Source organism: Neomonachus schauinslandi, chromosome 2, assembly GCF_002201575.2.
Source record: "Neomonachus schauinslandi chromosome 2, ASM220157v2, whole genome shotgun sequence".
Lineage (NCBI taxonomy): Eukaryota > Metazoa > Chordata > Mammalia > Carnivora > Phocidae > Neomonachus > Neomonachus schauinslandi.
In genome coordinates this window covers 35,172,833-35,194,676 of record NC_058404.1, presented here as the reverse complement: position 1 = coordinate 35,194,676, position 21,844 = coordinate 35,172,833, and the positions used below count along the sequence as shown (strand labels likewise).

At 41.9% G+C, this 21,844-nt stretch overlaps 1 protein-coding gene and 1 non-coding gene across 3 annotated transcripts; both read right to left on the bottom strand.

Annotated features, from left to right (window-relative positions):
• Positions 1 to 1,892: 1,892 nt before the first annotated feature.
• LETM2 (leucine zipper and EF-hand containing transmembrane protein 2) lies at positions 1,893 to 17,336 on the bottom strand. 2 transcript variants are annotated; one of them, XM_021681575.1, is made up of 10 exons: positions 17,290 to 17,336; positions 15,584 to 16,037; positions 14,819 to 14,962; positions 10,724 to 10,861; positions 9,873 to 10,073; positions 8,655 to 8,774; positions 5,130 to 5,243; positions 3,097 to 3,189; positions 2,676 to 2,777; positions 1,893 to 1,955 (listed from the first exon to the last, which is right to left on the bottom strand). In XM_021681575.1, exons 1-10 carry the CDS (start codon positions 17,334 to 17,336, stop codon positions 1,893 to 1,895), a joined length of 1,476 nt encoding a protein of 491 aa, XP_021537250.1. The 2 variants fall into 2 exon arrangements, with proteins under 2 accessions (XP_021537250.1, XP_021537251.1); XM_021681576.1 differs by lacking the exon at positions 14,819 to 14,962.
• Positions 16,247 to 16,356, bottom strand: LOC123324195. Its single transcript, XR_006539684.1, has one exon. It is a non-coding gene; the product is annotated as a U6 spliceosomal RNA (small nuclear RNA).
• Positions 17,337 to 21,844: the final 4,508 nt, after the last annotated feature.

Sequence of the window (21,844 nt, the reverse complement as noted above, 5' to 3'; positions counted from 1 at the left end):
GAGTGTAAAAGTGACATTTAATGGACATGCTGCCAACGATCGCCTCGTCTCTTGTTACTCACGGAGGGCTGGGGTCCGTGGTGTGCTGGAGCTGATGGTGCACACCTCTTCCTGACTCTTCAGTGACCTCCTGTTGGCAGCTTGAAGTCAAATGCTACCAATCAGGGCACTTCCTGTCCCCCACTCAGAGTCGGTTGTTAACCGTTTACCAGAACACCACTAGCTCGGTTTCAGCGCGGGCCTAGATGTAACAATCCTACAGAGCCCAACAGCCAAGAGCTCTAGGTGATGAGACCAAAGAAACATCCTAGACTTCTCTGAGCTACTGTCCTAAGAATGGGAAGAAGGGTATGTCCAGTGTCTCAGATGCCTAGATGTAGAAAAAAGTGGGTGAGGGCCAGCTGGGGCCAGAAGTGACCAGGGGCCCCTTGCCCTAAGCATTCCCACTCCGCCTTGTAGGGAAAGCCAGAAAGAACTGTAGAACAGCCCAGTAGTACTTATGAATCATTCAGCTAAAACAGGATTGAACAAGTTAAGCAGCTAAGCCCTTGCCCACATTCAACACTTGAAATGTGAGCTAATTAAAATAAACACCCATCATTTTAAAAATGGGAGAATTTATTGTGAATCACCTTGCTAGGCCAATGGCGAGATCCACCGAACGCTGCATAGTAGGGATTCATCATTCTCGAGGAACTGGAGTTCGTTAGCAGGCCACGGTCGGGCTTTTCCTCAAGGTGGAGAGGAGGCCTAAAAAACATTGTCAAGTACAGATCCTTGCTGGGAAGTGCCAACGACAGTCCTCCCTTGGGTGACCCCAGAGAGGGAGACTGGGGTTGCGCTTGGCTTAAATGACTCCGCTCTAACTGCTTTCAATTTACAGCGAGCAGAGAAGACCAATTTCATCACCCACAAGCCAAAATATCTTCTTTCTAAGCACTGCCCGAGGGAAGAGAGCTGTTGGTCAGCTGCATGGCAAGGTATTATGTTAAGTTTTCTCAGGACTGACCATCCTGAAAACACCGAACATAAGGATCTGAACATAATACTCATTACTTGGTCGCAAAAGGGATTATATCAGACTTTAACCACCCCGATGACTAACAAATGGTCTTGTTGGTGAAAGACAAACAGACCAGGAAAACATACACCCAGCACAGACAAATGGTTAAGTCTTAAACCCTTAATTATGTTTCCTGGAAAAATGGTGGCTAACGAAAGCCCTGCATCCCGGAGTAGTGGCAGCCTCCCAGATCCTGCAGCCCCCGCAGGCCCCAAGGGGGGGGGGCCTCCCAACAGCCAAGCACCAGCCAGGCCTTGCTGATCGCCAGTCTGCCGAGCTCCCCGTTTTCTTCTCCACAAAGCTTTTTCTTCTTCAGATCCAGAAATGCCTTACTGGGGAGTACCTCCATTCCATCCCATTAAGGTGCTTTGCTTCCAGGGCACTATTCCTACTGATGGATCCCTGAAAAAGTTAGGTGGTCTCACAATGGTTTTGGAGTTTCCAAGTCCTTACTCGAGGAATCTAAGGTGCCAGGCTGATTCCATTATGAAAAGAAAAGAAAAAAAAAATTCCTCCCTTAAAGGACATGCACAGGAATACGAAGCTGTTCAAAAATAACATGGGGAGGGGGCTTTACACACAGTTTAGTGGGATGACATCATGGTACAGAGGAAGTTGGCTTTGCAATTATATTTCTAAATGGTCTGAACTTGGTCTCACTGCTGACATCATCTGGAACAGGTACAAGGCCTCAAAGGCCTACCCCAAGGAAGACATGGCTGATCCTCTGCTTAAACCAGACACAGAGCGTCTCAGCTGGGCGGTCCTATATGGATGCCACCACTGCGGGCAGGAGCTGACGACAGTGAGCTTCATCCTCCGCTGGTCCTTATGCTCCTTTTGAACTCGCCTTGCTGTTCTGTGTTGTCTTTTGTGATTTGGCCTGGAGCGTCTGGGTACAAAACGTAAGGACTTTAGGCACTGCCCGCAGTGAGATGTGGAAGCTCCTCAGGAGTCCCTTTTCTATTTTCTTAATCAAATAATGACAGACCACAAAGTCAAATCCAAGTATGCAACTCACCTCGATAATAAAAATTAAGACGACCTGCCAGCAAGGACCCTGGGTGTCCACCCCAGGGCGTCTGCGTGTTGGCCGGCTCTCTTCCTCGGCCCTCGGAGGCCAGTAGAGCTGGTCGAACTCTCCCATGACCCCCCCGCCCCAAATTCTTTCATCCAAACGGGAAAAGCAGATAGATAAGTAATTTCTTATTTACATACATTTCTCCTAAGATTTAAATTGCTTTCCTGCTAGTATTTCCTGACATTTGAAGCCTGTGTGAAATACACAACATATGGGGACTATTTCCATCTGGCACAAAAGAAAATAAGAATCTGCCTATATTGTAATTAGCTTCTAGACTTCACATGTTTAGGCCTCATCCACAACTGCATTGGTTGATAAGTTGGGGTTTTTTTGGGGGGGGTGGTTTTTGCTTTTGGATAATTGAGTTTTTAAAATGTAGTGGTTATAAAACGACGAAAGTTCAGCCTACAACTTCCTGTTTGGATAACAGGAAGAAGCATGAGGTGTTTTGCAATAGTAACAACTCTAGATTCTCACTGCCCTTAAAAATAACTAGAGACAAAATGTGTTCTTTTTTCAGATACTTACAGCTTCTTTAGCAGAAGTGATGGGTCCTTTAGGTAATGGGATAGGCATTGATGGTGTTGTGGGGGACGAGGGAACGGGCGGCAGCTGTATAAATTCTTCATCCTTGAACAGCAGAACTGAGAGTTGGGTTACTGATTTAAAACAAAATGGGTATTCGATCTATAGTCACACTGCCGTGACCACCAGGAGCGTGAAACAACCACATCTTCCCGCACAGGTTCAAGAGGCTAAGTCTGGAACCTAATTACATAGAGCCAAATGTTGACCTTTTTAAGAAACAGATCTGATAGTACAATAAATAGTCCTGATTAAAGAACACCATTGTATTGAAATTCAGTTTCACTAAGAGAGGTAAAAATGGATAAATTAACTTATTTTCATTTTTAAACCTAATTAATCAAATGAAAAGTAATAGTCTAACCTTAGTTCCCTTCAGTGAAGGTGCTAAATCCACCAGCGTCTCTTTAGATTCAGGAGAAGTAGGTGATTCCACAGGAATATCTGGTTTTGGAGACTAGGAAGAGAAGTATTTTATAAGAACATCAGCTTTCTGCTATTCCTGAAACTCGAAAGCATTTTTACAATAGTTAATGCTTTCTAGCACAACTTGCTTTCCACTCACTAAATCCCTAACTTCTTCCAACTATGCCCTGTAGGAGAACGTATGAAATATGTCCCTGAAGGAACAACTTAGTATTATTTATCTTGGAGTTTTGAGCTCCCTACATACAAAAGTTGCACTCTAATGAGATTCTAGTATTAAAACTCCTCGGTCTGGGCACTTGGCTAGCTCAGTCGGTGGAGCATGCAACTCTTGGTCTCAGGGTTGTGAGTTCGAGTCCAGTGTTGGGTGTAGAGATTACTTAAAAAATAAATTTAAAAAAAAAGTCCTCAGCCATTAACAAGCTCCTGATTTGCCAATTCTAGTCCTGTTTTCAGTCTGACAAAAGAAGGTTGCCTTTTCTCAATTACTCATCAGCTTCTAATAGCATTGATATAACTTACTCAAAATTGACATCTTTATCATTTTTGGTGTCTAATAATAAATGATAAGTTTTTCTGATTTATTAAAATGGTAGGTGCTGCTTAATAGAAGCTCCTGCAACATGAGGAAAATGGAAGACATGGTATTTTGAGAATAGCTAGCTAACCTATTTTCAAGAATTATAATTAGATTTAAAAAGTAAATATGTCACTGCTCTTTGGAAATAAGTAATTGCTTTGTGTACTTGGGAGGGAAAAGAGCTACATATATCCAAAATTAAAGTATATTTAACTTGACATCTCTAAATTCTTTACTGAACCTAGCATGCTACTTATTCTCATTTTGTATATATGGAAAACAGAAGTTTAAAAATGTGGTTTAAAAAAAAACAACCAATAAAATGCCTAGGAGCTTGTCATTTTGTCCTTAATTTCTAGGTCTTTCTCAAACATTCCAAAAAGCAACATCTGGCTGAAGTGTTTATGCCCCTCTAGAATAATTCCGAGAACACAAAATTAGCTCTGAGATATTGTGCTATTCCAAGATTTCCTTGCTCCTGAGAACAGTCTAAGAATGACAAATTTGGTCTGTCTTAAAGACCAAAGATAGAGTAAGAACCAGGTAGGCTGCCTTTTAGAAGATGGTCTGGGTTCCAAAATTGCTCCCACTCTCCCTCAAATCCTTCCCAGACAAAGCCCAAATCTGATCAGTCTCTGGAAATATGGAAAGGCAAAGCACGAGGGTGTTCCCTGGAGTACATTTGTCATGCTGGACTTCATATCATTTCCTTTGGCTTGTCCAAGGAATCACTAGCATAACTAAATTAAAAATGATGGGTCCCCACTTCAGAGAACTTAGTTTCATCTACTAAACCACATGTGCAGCATCTTCCACAATGGTCTCTCCTTTCTCATTCATACAGATTCTGACTTAGACATGAAGCCACAAAGTAGAGAGGTGAGAGGCCCCTTCTGCCAGAGCAAGATGCTCTAGTGATTGGGCTAATCCTGAGCTTTTTGGTAAAATGCCAAGAGGGGGGAAAAAAAAGCTGTTGAATTAAAGGCAACAAAAAATGATTAAGGAAATGAGTGGAAGGAAGACAAAAAGTTTATATTCTAGATTGGCCTTTCACTGCTTCAAAATTAATAGGAATCTGGACAAATGAAATAGACACGAAAGAAGAGGAACCATTCAGTTTCAGAAGAGCAAGAGTCTGCTAATGAAGACTAGATAGTTAAGGAGAAAGAATAAACTGGATTCCTAAATCGAGCTGGAACAAAGTAAGAGCTCTATAGCTAGAGTTAGTTTTAGCAATTTTAATTTTTTTATGGAATTTTTTAAAGATTTTAAAGCCCACTGGACCAAATGCCAAAAGATATTCCAAAAGAAATGTCTACTTTAACTGCAAGAGGAAATAAGACATTTGTGGAGAGGCCCCAGTTAAGGAAATCCAGATCCCGGGCACTCACCTCCCCACTTAGTGGTATCTCAATCGGCTTTGGCTTCACATCTATCAGGTAGAAGGTTCGTGACAGAAGCAACAGAGAAGGAGGGACGTTCTCCTTCAGGTGGAGGTCCTGCCACTGGAGAATTGAAGGAGAATAAAACAGGACAGAACCCCAGCATGTTAGAACTGGACATGACCCACCATCACCGACTGCTTCCCTGGTTTCACAGCTTCCCCAGGCACGTGCTGGGAACCAGCAGCAGGACAAGGATGGGAACACTAGTCTCCTGGCTTCAGCACCAGTGGCTGTAGTCTGCATCCCCCCTCGCGACAGTGGGATCCTCTGAGTTGGAGGGGGAGCATTCCAGTCACCTCTCAAATCGACTGTGGATCAAAGGAGCTAAGTATCTTCTCTTAGACACAGAGCAGATAAGGGGAAAGAATAAGACTCACTCATAACCAAAGAAAGAAACATTAAAATAAGAATGAATATAATTTTCAAGTATCAAACTGGCCAACCTTTTAAAAAAATAAATACATAGATATATAGATAGATAGATAGATAGATAGATAGATAGATAGATAGATAGATACAGGACAAGAGACAAAATTCAAGAAGTAAATAAAATATAATCAATAATAAGCCTGCCTTCTACTCCTATCCTTTAACTACCCTGTTTCCCTCCCTAGAAGCAACCACTGTTACCAGTTCCTTATATAATCTTCAGAGATATCCTGTGCACATACGAACACTTGTATGTTTCTTATCTTCACATAAAGGGCGATCTATACACACTGTTCTGTCCTTTGCTTTTTTTCACTGAAATATCCTGGACATTGATTCATACCCGTAGCTGTAGAGCTGCTTCCTTTTTAACCGTCTGTAAAGGATTCCACTGTTGCACGGAAAGGCCATAATTTGATTATTCTCCTATTTATGAACTTTAGGCTGTTTCCAATCTTTTGCTATTATAAATGGTGCTGCAATGGATAATCTTTTTTTTTTTTAATTTTATTTATTTATTTGACAGAGAGAGACACAGCGAGAGAGGGAACACAAGCAGGGGGAGTGGGAGAGGGAGAAGCAGGCTTCCCGCGGAGCAGGGAGCCCGATGCGGAACTCGATCTCAGGATCCCGGGATCATGACCTGAGCCGAAGGCAGACGCTTAACGACTGAGCCACCCAGGTGCCCCTGCAATGGATAATCTTATAGATATGTCTTATTGCACAAGTGAAATTTCTAGGTCAAAGTGAATGCATTTTTAAATTTTGAAAGATTCCATGGAGGTTTTTTATCAGCAATGCATGAATGCCCCTCTCCCCAACCCTCAACAACACAGTGTATTATCAAACTGATCTTTGCCAATGTAACAGGTGAATGTGATATCTCATAGTTTTAATTTATCTTATTGTGAAGTTAAGATGTTTCATACGATTATCATCTTAGAGTTTCCTTTCTATGAAATGCCTGCCTGTATCCTAACACAGGAATTTCTGGATAATACACAGTGTCGAATATCATATGGCTGGATTAGTATCCTCACTCCTTGGTGGGAAAAATGATACACTCTTTCAAGAAAGCTATTGGACGTATGAACCCACTCAATGCTCTATGTTCAAAAAAATAAATGATTTTAAGAACCTTTCTCTACAATATGTTCATCTTCCAGCCAGAGCAGGTCCAACAGGTAAAAGGAAATAGCTACCTGACACGGTTTCAAAGTCACAACAGTGGCTCCTATTCCAAAATAATTTGTATATACTTTATAGCATTTCTTACAGTTGCAAGAATGAGAATTTTAATAGGAGTTACTGCTTGTTTGAAAACACTGATGCTCTGGGGTGCCTGTGACTCTGTCGGTCAAGCGTCCGACTCTTGGTTTTGGCTCGGGTCATGATCTCATGGGTTGTGGGATCAAGGTGGGAGCTCCGTCTTGAGCCCCACATCTAGCTCCGTGTTCAGCGGGGAGTCTGCTTAAGATTCTCTCCCCCTCTTGTATGGTGACTAACATAATAAAATTAAAAAAAAAAAAAAGATTCTCTCCCCCTGCCCCTCCCCCAACTCATGTGTGCACATGTTCTCTCTCTAAAATAAATCTTGAAAAAAAAAGAAAACATTGATGCTCTTAGTTAAAATATGTTGTCAGTGGGAAAATATTAAACATCTGTTGCCAAAGCTAACACTTTACATTGGCTTGGGGTACTAATTAGAAAGTAGTCCCAGCTGAGCCCTCAGGGCAAGGTTCAGACCTCCAGATGGATTCATACACAACAGGCCTTGGATTTGAGATTTTGTCTGGGGCCCTTAAAATACCTGGAGTATGCAAAATTCTAAGGTGGTCCCAAGATTCCTAGTCCCTAGTGTACCCACACCTTCTCCCAGTTATTCAGACATGAATCTAGGTGCTGCCGTGAGGGATTTTGCAGAAATAATTAGGGTCGCGAGTCAGCAGATCTGAAAGCAGGAAGTTATCTGAGTAGGTCTCACCTAATCACGTGAAGCCTTTAAATCTGGAGCAAGAGGTCAAAAAGGGGAAGTCTGAGATGTGAAGCCTTTGGGGGGCCTCGTGTTGAGAAGCTCTCCTTTGCTAGCTTTGCAGATGGACGGGGCCTAGAGGTGAGGAATGCAGGGGGCCTGCAGGGCTGAGGAGCCTGGGGCTGACAGCCAGTGAGGAAATGGGACCTCAGTCCTACAGCTGCAAGAAACTAAACTCAGCCAACAAACTGAATGAGCCTGGAAATGGAGACTTCCCCCAGAGCCTCCAGATAAAATACAGCCTGCACTTCTGACAGAACATGTAAGCTAATAAACCGCTAAGTTTGTTGTCATTGTTTAAGCAGCAATAGATTCGAAGGGGTACATGCACCCTGATGTTTAGAGCAGCATTATCAATAATAACCAAATTATGGAAAGAGCCCAGATGTCCATCAACTGATGAATGGATAAAGAAGATGTGGTATATATATACACAATGGAATATTACTCAGCCATCAAAAGGAATGCAATCTTGCCATTTGCAATGACATGGATGGAGCTAGAGTGTATTACACGAAGTGAAATAAGTCAGTCAGAGAAAGACAAATAGCCTATGATCTCACTCATATGTGGAATTTAACAAAGAAAACAGATTAACATGCGGGAAGGGGGAGAAAGAGAGGGGAAACAAACCATAAGGGACTCTTAAGGATAGAGAACAAACTGAGGGTTGATGGAGGGAGGTGGGAGGGGGGATGGGCTAGATGGGTGATGGGTATGAGGAGGGCACTGGGTGTTGTACGTAAGTGATGAATCACTAAATTCTACGCCAGAAACCAATATTGCAGTGTATGTCAAGTAAGTGAAATTTAAACTTAAAAAAGAAAGAAAACTAATAGAGTACCCTGTCTCCATCAAAAATAAATCTAGCTTCTTCAGCGTCCCACTGCTCAATTAAAGAAGGCAAATTAGGTGGGACGGCTCGCCTGAAAAGTAGAAATCACAGTGAGGTCTACAAATCACAGGGGACAGAGTTCTAGCAAAAAGGGCCCAGGAGAGCTGCAACTTGCCTCTGTGAGCTGCTGTCTCAGTTGTTCCTCAGTGAGACCCAGGGATCTCATCCCCCGGGCCCTGCAGGCGGCTTGCAGTTCTGACACGCTCAAAGCACTCACCCCTTCTCTGGCAATTACCTGAAAGCAACGTAAGAAATGGCATTGGATCTCTTGGTTCCAATTTTACTGAATCCTACATTCCAACAAATCAGGGGCAACACCATATCTGATGCTTTCACATCGGATTGTCCTCTCGCTGACTAAAGGGGCAGCAGCTGAAAATGAGGGGAATCTTGCCAACCAGTATTATTAATATCAGAAGTAGTCACGTAACTCCTCCCCAACACTTTGTCACCAGAGTAATCCTCTCCCCTCTTGACGTGCATTTCCCCTTCATGGCACCTTCAGGATTCATTAGAAAATATTCCACTTGAAAAGCTTGCGGGGTACCATTTGCTGGATGTCCCGGAATCACTCTTCCCCTACCATCCCCCTACCTCCACCCGGGAATGGCCCTAACTCTGGTCCACAAAACTCACTCGATAGATAACACGGCTTCTGCTTGGTGTGACCCAAAACTAGGGTACTTCTGGGACCAGTATTGTTTATTCCAAAATTCTGAAAGCAACAGCTGAAATCTAAATGAGGCCACAGGGATCGTGCTTTCTCAGTTCCAGGAATCCTGCTCCCTCAGGCAGAATGCTCTAAAGCAGCTGATTCTGATTCAAGAAACATTCTTTCCATTTTTTAAGGAGTCTAATTAGTAGTTATGATGCCTTTCCTCCATCAGATGTCTAGGCTCGGCTCTCCCTCCCTGCATTACACCTTGCCACCCCTCCTTATCAGGCCAACTCACCCAGCAGAATATTTACTTTGGCACCAGCTCTGAGGAAGGGGAGCTGAGGTGTGAGAGTAGAGCACTGTCCTTAGCAATGGAAGACTCAGGAACCTCCTGGGGGCTGTTCCTTCCTAGTGGGTCCTAACTGATGTAGATTACTAAATCACTAACTGCTTATGAGGGCATTCTCCAGAAAATGCGTCAGAGTACGACAAACAACTCCTAAAATGAGTAATCTGGGTTCAGATTGTCATGGTAATGATTGTTTAAACCACTCAATGGTTTGCAGAACCCATCCAGGAGCAGATCTAGGAGAAGATACTACACTTTATCACAAAGCCACCCTAAGGGATCTCCCAAGCCTTGCTAATTCCCCGTGGCTACAGTTCAGCTCTTACTTCATCATCTGCTTTTATAGACTTTAGTTTCATCAGAAGTTGAAAGCGGAGCAAATTGTTGGTTCCAAAGGACTGCAACTCTAGAAGCTTGCAGAGGGCAACCAGCTGAGGTCGATCTAGGTGCTCCAAGGTTAGCTGATCTTCAAATAGTTTGGAAAAGCGAACTATCTCCTTTGTGCTGGGCTTGTGGCCTGTCTGGACCTAGGCAGTGGGACAAAGATGTTAATTAAAATGTATTTCATAGGGCTCCGGGGGTGGCTTAGTCAGTTGAGCATTCGGCTCAGGTCATGATCTCATGGGTGGAGGGATGGAGCCCCACTTTGGGCTCTGAGCTCAGAGGGGAGTCTGCTTGAGATTCTCTCTCCCTCTCCCTCTGCCCCTCCCTCCCACTCACTTACACTCTCTCCCTCTCTAAAATAAATCAATAAATCTTTTTAAAAAATTATAAAATGTATTTCTTAGTTCAACTTTCCCTGTAGACTATTTGAAAGACACATCAAAGCATATTCATAGACTCTATCTTATGCCTGGAAATGGGCCCTGTGGTACCAAGAGGCATAAAGAAGTCTGTCCAAGTCAGCCTGAGTCAACTGCAAAATCAGGAGTAGTTCAAAAGTTTGGCTCTAAATCTACAGTTCTTTCCAAAAAGTTATTAACGTCTTCAGTACATGACTGCTTTAAGGCAGGTTTTTCCCCACACTACTATAAATGTTTGCAACATTGTATGTGTATAACTCAGATATTTGCGAAGTCAGAGACTGTGAACAATCTGGAAGATCCACAATGACATGAATTTTTCATATAACCGCCAGCCTAGCAGTTGTTTGGTGTGTTACACAAAAGACTGACACCTGTTTGACATAGGAGGAGAACTGTACGGAGGCATCTCCCAGCTTGGCCCTGTTCCTCCTGGCCATTTCTGTAATCGTTTCTTGAAGAAATTTTGCTAGTTCCAACTTTGCAGCCATTTTCTTTTTCTGTTTTTCCTCCTTAATAATAGAAGAGGAGAAAGTTAATCAATCCTTCATGATTACAACTTCATAGATAAAGATGAGAGGAAAAGAATTGTCACTTTGTTCTTGTTCATCCCTATTTTGCATGTTAATATTATTTTCAGACCTAGTTAAATGGGTTTTGTGAAAACCAGAACAAATAAAAAGTAGCCTCTATTTGCAACTTGACTTCTTGATTTTACCTTTTATTTCTTACTAATACAATGACCATAATTATTTGATAGATCCAAAATATCCCCTCAGTGGAAGCTTTGTCATTATTTAGAATGAGATACCATCTCTTAGCCTGGTATAAACCATCTAGGCTGCTAGTTGAGCCAGCCCCTGGTCCCAGAGCGGTCCCAGATTTTGTGTGGGCCACAAACAAAGAAAACTAGGACATTAACTCTATGCTAGAGTAGCATATAGCTTCAGTACAAAACAGATACAATTAATTATAATATACCGACTTAAGTGTTATAACAGATATGAACAAAGCACTACACAAAAGAGAATTAAATGTACTTTTTTTTTTTTTTTTTAAGCAATCTCTACTCCCAAGGTGGGGCTTGAACTCACAGCCCGGAGATCAGGAGTTGCATACTCTACCGACTGAGCCAGCAAGGTGCTGGCTAAATGTATACTCTTAAGACATGATGTTAACGAGTACTTCTAAATCCTCATTTATTATCAGACATGCAGTGTGGTAGCATTTTCAAAATAACCACAGTTAAGGGCGCCTGGGTGGCACAGTCAGTTAAGCATCCAACTCTTGGTTTCGGCTCAGGTCGTGATCTCATGGTCATGAAATTGAGCCCTGCATCAGGCTCCATGCTCTGTGCAGAGTCTGCCCGGGATTCTCTCTCCCTCTCCGTCTGCCCCTCTGGCTCACGCGCTTGCTTGCTCTCCCTCTCTAAAATAGATAAATAAATCTTTAAAAAAATAATAACCACGCTCAGGACTCAGGGGGATGGAGAGGAATGGGATTCTCTATATTTTTTTTAAGTTGCCCAAGAGATTCTAATGATTAGTCAATCACAGCAATCATGAATTTTTAGAAAAATCTTAAAAGACTCAACCAAGAAAATCACACACGGCAATGGCAATACCATCATTAGAACCCACTTAGTCATCCATTTCCTACATCCATATCCATCCATCTATTCATTTATTTATTGAGCATCTACCTTGTACTAGGTGCTGGGGATAAAATGAGCAAAAACAGATAAGAATTGCTGCCCTCATGGGACTTCTGGTCTAACGGGAAAGACAAACATTAGTGACTAATGATAATCCAGTAATTCCACAAATTAAGGTATAATAGATAAGTACTACTAAAGAGAAATGCATGGGTGCTCTGATCTGACGTAAATACAAAGTCCTGCTTCCTCCTACTCTGCCTCCCACAACCTCCTCCCCTCCACCACCGCTTCTCTCTCTCTCATTTTCTCATTTGTTTTAGTCCCTGGAAAAGAAAGAGAGAGAACGTATTTTCTAAAGCTGTGGCCACGGTGTGTATGTATTATATCTAGGGAATGAGCAGCGTTGGGGAAAGAGGAATCTTTAGGTAAACCACTTCCTTTATTGCCCCCATCTTCCTGCATGCACGAACACATTCCGTGGAATCCCCTGGTATTAATTCTAGGTCCTGATTACCTTAAATGCAAGTAAACTAAACCACTGCCAGTCACATATTGCAATTTGATTCTACCCCTTACATGTGTCTCCAATGTATCTTCAAATTTTTATTCCTAATGCCACTTTCATCATTTCATCCTCTCTCTCCTGTGCTACTGTAAGAGCATGCCAGCCGATTTCCCTCCTTTGGCTCTGCCCTCGTCAATCCTTTTAGCCAGCCAGCAATATCATTTTTTTCTAAAATACGGATCTAACCGTGTTACCCACCCTCTGCTTAAATTTACATTCCATTATTCACCACAGTCAGAGGCAAAGTCTAAATTCCTTAGGGTGGTAGACACTTTCCAACCTGACCCCAACACATCACTTTGTCTCATCTTCCACAGTTGATCCCCTTGTATTCCCTGCTCCAACCACAAAGAAGCGCCCAATGTCTCAGATTATGTGATACTCTTTCACATAAGTAAGCCATTTTAAGTGCTACTCTTCCTGTCCAGAAAGCCTTTCAAATGCTGTGGCAAAATTCTACCACTCTTCTAGTCTTGGTTGCATAGTTCTCTCTTCTAGGAAACATTTCCCAATCTGATTTAAGAGTTGTCCTGCTCGTCCTCTCATCACGTGTTCATGCCTTCAGACCTCTCAGTTGGGAGTGGCACAGAATGGAAAGAACAAAGGGGCCACCTTAATTTTCCCAGCCCGTCACCTTCACAGTGACCATCCAGCGAGGACCCCTCTTCTCCAGGACTACTCTCAAGCACGAAACGGTCTGTCTGGCTAAGTCATGCCCGCTGTTCAACTAGTCACTGCGAGAGCAGTTGATTTTTGTTTTCTTTATTCTTTAATGGTTAAAAACAAGTTAAAATTCAACGGAAATGGGGATCGTTCTTTCAACAGATGATGCTAGGGAAACTTGGGTATCCACATGCAAAAAAGAAAAAAATGAATATTAACCCTGATGTTCCACCTCTCACCAAAAGTCACTCAAAATGGATCATAGACTTAAATTTAAAACTCAGAACTATAAAACTTCTAGAAGAAAATGTAGGAGGGGTGCCTGGCTGGCTCAGTCAGTAGAGCATGGGACTCAAGCTCTCAGGGTCGTGAGTTCAAACCACACGTTGGGTGCGGAGCCTACTTAAAATTAAAAAAAAAGAAAATGTAGGAGAAAACCTAGGTGACTTTGAACTTGGCAGAGTTGTTAGATACAACACCAAAAGTACAATGCAAAAACAAAAACAACTGATAACTTGTATTTGATTAAAATAAAAAACATTAGCTCTGTGAAAGACGGCTAAGATAATGGACAAGCCACAGGCTGGGAGAAAATATTTGCAAGACACATATCTGCTAAAGGACTTGTATCCAAATATACAATTAGAAAATGAACAACTCCATTAAAAAGTGGGCAAAAAACAGATACATCCCCAAAGAAGATCTACAGGTGGCGAATAAACATATGAAGAGATGCTCGATATCATACATCATCAGAGAATTGCAAACTAAAATAACAATGAGATATCACTTCACACCTATAAGAATGGCTGATATTCAAAGCACTGACAAGACTGAATGCTGATGAAGATACAGAGCTATAGGAACTCTCATTGCTGGTGGGAATGAAAAATGGTACAGAGACTTCGGAAGACAGTTATTTTTTACAAAACTAAACATAGTCTTACCATACGATCCAGTAATTGCTTTCCTATGTATTTAGGACTCCAAATGAGTTGAAAGCTTATGATCATAAAAAAAACCTGCACACAGATTCATAATTGCCAAAAACTGGAGTCAACCACAATACCCTTCAACAGGTGAATAAACAACCTGTGACACATCCATACAATGAAATATTATGCAGTGATAGAAAAGAAATGATCCATGAAAGGACTACACACTGTATGATTCCAACTATATGACATTCTGGAAAAGGCAGATCTATGGAGACAGTGGTTGCCACTGGTTGGGGGAGGTAGGAGGAACAACAGATGATGCACAGGGCATTTTTAGGGCAGTGAAACTATTCTGTATGATGGTGTGATGGTAGATACCACGACATTATGCATTTTTCAAAACCCATAGAACAGTACAACAAAAAGAGTGGAGTCTAATGTAAAGTATGAGATTTAACTAATAATATCTCGATATTGGTTCTTCAGCTGCAACAAAAGGATCACACAAATGCAAGACATTAATAACAGGGAAAATGGGGGGAGTATCTGGGGACCCTCTATACTTTCTGCTCAATTTTTCTATAAACTTAAAAACTAATGAATAGAGTCCAATAATTTTTTTTTTAAGTTAAAAAATCCTACATACCTTTTTGGATTCACTTTCAAAAGTTGATGGCAACATCTCTGGGAAGAATTTCAGAAATGCCGGTAATAAGAATTCCATGAAGGGTACAATTACGAACACCATAAATGGAACCAGGCGGAAGAAATCAGCACAAGTCCTCAAGAGCTAAAGAATTAAATGCATAGGCAGTATTCATTATTTTAGGACACGCCCCAAACAAAAATATGAAACCAAAAACCCTGCCTTGGTCCTTAAAGTGTTAAAAACTCTAGACGGATTTTCTGCAGCTTTGTATAAAATGGAAAGGTAGGGTTTTCCTCTTTACCATCGCTCTGAAGTAACATCTATGGGATACCTTCAAGGAAATCTATGACAATCAAAACATTGCTGACATCATCTACTGTTAGCTTTCATCTATGTCAGGGGTCTGTACTTTAATAGCATAGTGTCTGTTAAAGACTGATTTTTCAAATGCATATCCTTAATATATTAACAGCAGTTTCTATTGCGGGTCCACAGATCAAACTTGAAGCTTCTCAATTCCTTGGGGAGATTAGAAAACACAATTATAACCATTTTAGAGGCAAATATGCACAAATCTCAAGATCTTGCCTAAAATTGCACAGTAAGTCCGTTTCAGACGAATAAGAAACTCTGGTTCTCACCATCAATTACTATTCCTACTTTGGGATTTTTAGGATGAATTTTCAGGTGAGTTTAAAACTTGGTTGCCATATAGTTCATTTTCACTTTACATTTTCTTTCTCAAATATGATCCTTGCCTACCCTTCGTCTCTCTCTTCTGGTCAGCACCTGCCCATGCAACAGCCTCCAAACCATTCTGGCAGCAACTTTGGTGTCAATCCATAGCAAGTAGAATCCATTGTAATAATGTTTAAGTTCACCCATAATTCTTTGTCTATAAGATCGCTTTTCTTCCTTAATCTTCATGCCAGGTCCTTTTGTGGGCTGAGGGCTTGTCACCTGGGGCTTTTTCGGGGTTTGCTCCAGCTGAGGTTTACCAGGGACCTCTTGTAACCAGCAAGTTGACGTGTGTAGCTCTTGTATTATTCTAGTTCGTAAGTGAAGTACTTTATTGCCTGACTGATTAGGATAGGAGTACTTCTTGCTTACACAGTTCTTCATGTATGTTTTATTTAAATGGGAATCTGGCAAGTGAAGAAATGCAAATGATGCGGAATAAGAAGAGCTGATAGGATGGACAAAATTGCTAGGGAATCTGGAATAAAGAGCAACATCCTCTTAGTTGAGCACATACTGTTACAAACTTAAAAACTAAAGAAATAAATATTTTAATATTTATAATATTTTAAAAGCAGATGATATTTATAAACAAATGAAATGTAACTTTTTACCCCAGTTGAAGAACAGTGTGCTTTATGGTTGAATGATAGACTCTATGAGAAATATTAATAAGTTAATTCCTAAAAATAATTGCTATGTTACAAGTTAGAAACTCTACAACTATTCCTGCGCAGGGGCCATGCTAATCTTCTCTGTATTGTTCCAACTTTAGTAAAAGCTCTGCTGACACAAGCACGAACGTCTGCAACTATTAATTTAAAAATCTAACAGCAAACATTTTTCCACCAGGGGTTGTGTTTGAAAAACAGGTGGAACGCTTGCATCTTTGGTTACTCTGCTGACAGTAGGAATATTGCTTGAACAAAACACTTCATGGCCTCTGTGGGAATTAACCAAACACATAATACTGATTTGTCTGTGTGGTGCCCATGGACTCCCTCAAATGAGAGGCATTTAGGGCCCAAATGTCCTTCACCTACAATTCCTCAAGAATGTTAGGAATAAGAATTAGAATTGGGCACCCTAGCCAGGGATCTCTACCTTCTAGTTTTGCAACAGCTCAAAATCTTCAGTTAAATTAGCACATGAGATTGTTTGAAAATAAAAATAAGACCCATCTAGGCAAAGAAAGTTCCTGGCAAAGACATTTCTTCTGGCAAAGAGAGGGCTTTTCCATTCTTTCAGACTGTTTTTGAAGCACACCAAGATAAAGCACTTTTTGAAGGGCCAAAAGGGAAAATGTACAATGTATCTGGCCCATAGTAAGTTCTCAGTGCATATTCTTTGGAATAAATAAGTGATAACAGACCCTACGAGGGCAGGTATATGTCCTAGGACTGGCTTGTTTGCCAGCCTTTTTACTCATTTTTCTATCTAAGGGCCCCATGTAACATTCATTAGTTACAGAGGCATCACCTTGAAACCATTACATCTTCTCTCTTCCCTGTGCCATACATCTACAAATTACTCAGCCTGAGTTCTAAGGCATATAGAAAATCTGGGGTAAGTGTACATACAATAAAATGTCAGCTTCCTAAAAACCAGTATAGTTAAAGGCAACAAAGCTTTCATTTGTTGTGGAACAAGCCTATCCTTTTACATATATCTTTTTTCTAGAAGAAAGTTCATATAAATATTTCAGGGGAAGAGGGGATTCCACAGCTTACCTTGTTCGGGCAATAGCTAAGACTGTTTTATAACTGTAGAAGGCCATACTTATATTTGTCTCAACTAGTCAACAAGGGAACCTAGACAGAAGGATTAAGTAAACAATTTAGTATTTTAAAGACACACCAATTATAAAGATACCAGGATTTCAGTGTTTACTATTGCAAGGGTAGAAAATTTCCATATTCCATTCAAGGTGTAAAACCTCTCTCAAGATCATTTCCAACAATCATGAATGTTTTCTCAGCTTGGATTTGAGAATGGTACTTTGAGATCCCAACAAGTAGAAATGATCTCTAACATCATGGTGCTCATGATGGTTATATGGTCTTCAAAGACTTTTTTTATTTCTGGTCAATAACACCTAGCAACCTACTTGAATGGTTGCCAGGTATTTAAGAAGCTAAGCAATACATACTTTTTTGTAGCCTAAAAATACAGGTAGAATAAAATACCCTGGATTTGTTTCAGCTAGCTTTTTCCCATACTTGGCCAAGTTGCCCCAAACTTTGAAGATTGAAAGTAGGGGCACCTAGCTGGCTCAGTCACTAGAGCATTGGATTCTTTGATCTCAGGGTCATGCGTTCAAGCCCCACGTTGGGCACAGAGCCTACCTAAAAAAAAAAGTACTCACTAACCACATTTATGTAGCAGTGAAGATACACATGGTACCTACTAATGATTCAAGTGCAGGTAAATCGGTTTCCTGTACTGGTGATTCTCCAAAGAGATCAAACTGAGCTACCTTTAAACAAGCTTTATCAAAACCTTTCTCCATCCTGTGGTCCTTTCCAGTCAAGGGCAGCAAGATGTTTTGGTCATATCTCTTAACGTCAACACTACTTTCCTGCAGCTGGAAAAGGCGTAGACCAGGGTGCTCTCCTGTACGGAAACCTCAACCACAGAGCTGACATTTTGAACAGGAGTTCAAAGAATCCTGGAACATCTAAACCCAGGCTAAGGGCCGGTGGTCTCCTGCCGGAGGCATGCCACACCCGATCGGGCGGTTAACCTGCTCTCTGACCCCTGGGCACTCCCGCCCGAAGCTGCGGGGAACCACTTCCTAGGCGGGGACGGCCGGGAGCCCCGCCTGCGCCTTCGCGCCGCCCACGCCCACACGCGGGGGCCCCAGGCTCCCCGGGTTACCTTTGCTTCTGGCCCTTGACGACACAGGGGCAAAACGCGCCGTCGGCTTCCGCAGCCGGCGGCTTTTGTGCACGTAGTGTGTTGGTGGACTGTGTTTGCGGTACCGGGGTCTGGGGATTGGGGGGCGGTTCTTTGTGTTTGGGTGCCGGGATGGTCCAGGCACGGGGACGACAACCTTGTTGGCGATCCAGGTTTATGGAAGGAAGACAAGGAGAAGCCGGGCGCAGGGTACGGAAGATAAAGGAGGAAGCGGAGCACAGAAGGAGGGGAAATGGAGGTTGAACTCCAAAGTTGGGGGGCGGGCAGGGGCACGAGGTCAAGGGCTGAGGCAAGTGCGGTGGGGAACTGGAAGCTGTCGGGAAACCTGGGCGCTGATGGGAAGAGCAGGATGCGGAGAGAACGGGCTCCGGAGGAAAAAAAGGCAGGCAAGGTCCACCAAATAACAGCCTGAGGACTTGGCCCGCCCACCCCTACCTCCTCGGGCCGGCTCCCCGGAACGGCTGCCTCAATCCTCCAGTTCCTTCCCAAACCCCCCTTCCCCAGCTCCCCGGCTAGAAGGGCCCCAGGCCAAGTTTCTATGGCTCCACCTCTTTCCTAACCCGTTACGTCACTCTGAGTGATGACACCACTCACCAATGAGCTCTCAGATTATGGGGAGGGAGGACGTCCTTTGCTGTGGCAGCCCTGGAGGCAGCCAAGGTCCGGTTCCCACCGGCGAAATGACCTCTCTATTGGGTTTAGTTTAAGCAGAGTCTGTGCTGCGGGAGGGGGCAAGAGTGACGTCTTTCCGCCTGTCTACACTCTCTGGGCTGTGGGCTAACCTCCCCGAAAATCCTCATTGAAGGCTAAAGAACCTTTTACCCTACCGATAGCGTAATATGCCTGATAGTCGCCATGGTAACCATCTTAAAGTCACGAATTACATCACTTTGATGTACCCCCCCCCCCAAATCAACAACTGCCGGGGTTGGGATGGCGCGGAGAGCTCTGCGGAGAGGGAGTGGCAGAAAGGGCGGGAATGGTTAGGAAAACATCCCTTTCCTTTCTCCGGGGCCTAAGAGTGGAATGCTGTGAAATCTTCATATGGAAATCTGAATTCCACTAAAGTAATTTGCTTTATAAATGCTCTCTTATCAGGTATTGTTTATGATCAGTAGTTTGTGGAGAAGTATCAACACTTCAGATGTATATTATAGTAACTGTGCAGTGACGTAGGTAGGCACTGCAGGTTTGGGGCACTTCAGTTCCTAGGTTGGGTAACTGAGCCATCTTGGAAAAATGAAAGATACAGAAATGTTCTCGCTCTCCTGTTATCTCTACCCATCCATTTCATCTGGCTCTAGAAGGAAAACAAAATTTTTAGTGGCTCTACTTGGGCTAACACCAGACAACAAGGAATCGCTTTCACAGGGAGAGTACTTCTCTTAACATGTGAGTTGACCAGAGACCTCTCTCATCTAGGCTGCACATTTATAAGAATGAAAGATGGCGGGTATTTAATTTCAGGTTTGTTTTGTTTTGTTGTTTTTAATGTAGACTGCTTTTAATCCACAAAGCATTTTTCAGCTAATAGCCAAATGGATCAACCATGTTAAATAGGCAGAACTTTTCAGCTTGGCCACTAGAGGGCCCTTTGTGCATGCTCTATGCCCGAGTTTCTACATAAAGGTTTCACTTCATGTTCTATGTTTACTAGAATTAACAGAATCTACAAAGCTTTGGTCTCTTTCCCTTTCCTTTCCTGAAAATTCCCGATGGCAAATTTTGAGCTCTAGAAGTCCAGATAGTTACAATTTTCACATTAATTCTATAAATTAATCACTGTACTAACATGAACATGTACTTTTCTGGAAAAGATCATAAAGATGAAAAATACTCCTTTCAGTTCCCTGGGAGACATTTTATACCAGGAAATATTCTTATTCATGCAGGCACCGTAAAATCATTAAGTATTCATAAACCACATGAATGATTCCAAGCTCAGTATTGGAAAGATGAGCTAGATTTTCTACTACAGTCATATGTCAGCAATCCTATTCTGAAAAGGGAAGGGTTAAGAACCTTCCTATTGAAATCCCTTTGTTCAAAGCAATGTTTGCCTTCTGCTGTCAGGCCTGGCAATTTTTTGACTTTCAGGATTTAAGTGATTTATCATGTAAGGAGTTTTTGGATATGATCTTCGGAAGAGAAACAAAAAATTCCTTTCTCCTTAATTCTGGCCCTGGGAATTGTGTTAGACTGCTGTCTTAATGAACTGTTTGCTCATTTTATATGGAGAAGAGAAAGCATTATCTGAACCTCAGAAGATGTTAGATGCTAAAAATGTAAATTATTAATTTTAATGGCCATTTCCCTAGATATGGCTCAAGAGCAAATATTATTAACAGTATATTTTCTAAAGTTTTGCAGGAAGAGATTATATATCTACTTCACAGAACTTTAATTTTAAACTCTTGTCAGCCTAGAAACAGATTAAAATAAAATCCCTGAGGTCAATTTACCAGATTCTCCTCAAGGGGATAATCCAGATGTCTGGTCAAGGCAACAGTTTATCAACAAAGCAAGGAGTATACAGGAAGATGGAGAGGAAGGATGGTGGTAGAAAGGATCATAGGGGGAAAAAAGACCAATTTAACCTCTTTCCAGGAGACACAATCAAACTGAAATAAGCTCAGGAGGCCCTCTTTAAGAGGTCTGTGTTCTAAAAAGACATTTAAAACAAAAATGTGCTTTTTACTGATTCCTTTAACTTTTGGTACTGCACAAAACAGGTACTACATAAGCATATGTTTAGAAATAGTTAATGAATAGGGCGCCTGGGTGGCTCAGTTGTTTAAGCATCTGCCTTCGGCTCAGGTCATGATCCCATGATCTCAGGATCCCATGATCCTCAGGTCATGATCCCAGGATCAGCAGGGGGCCTGCTTCTCCCTCTCTCTCTGCCTCTCCCTCTGCTTGTAGTGCTCTCTCTCTGTGTCAAATAAGTAAATAAATCTTTAAGAAAAAAATCGTTAATGATTAACAGTAATGAGAATGCTTAATTCTCAGTATCATCTATAGTATAATTAAAGGGTTATGTTTTTTAAAAACCTGAAACATAATTAGTAGTCATTAAAATAATTGATCGGTAGGAATCTTTTAATTTCTTGTTTAAATGGTATTTAAAGATAAAGATATCAGAAATTTCTTGTGGCCGTGCCAAACAGATCCAGAACTATAATGTGGGTGCAGAATATAACATCTAGTAGTGACACAGCTTTATTATTCTCAGAACAGAGCGCAGAGTATAGGTTTCCTCATCTGATTGCTGCTGCCTGTATTTCCTTTGTACGTTCAAGTCTCTGTGCCGTAACGTTCTAAGTCATCACCACCAGGCCCCAGGAAATATCACCAAATTTTGTACACTCC

Bases quoted from the DNA above. Each gene is read 5' to 3' on its own strand.
- LETM2 (XM_021681575.1), bottom strand. From the start codon at position 17,336: ATGGCCTTCTACAGTTATAAAACAGTCTTAGCTATTGCCCGAACAAG. The intron at 5,244-8,654 runs GCAAGTTGCAGC...TCAATTCTCCAG, and splicing joins TGAGACAGCAGCTCACAGAG to TGGCAGGACCTCCACCTGAA. The intron at 3,190-5,129 runs GTGAGTGCCCGG...TTCTCTTCCTAG, and splicing joins AGATACCACTAAGTGGGGAG to TCTCCAAAACCAGATATTCC.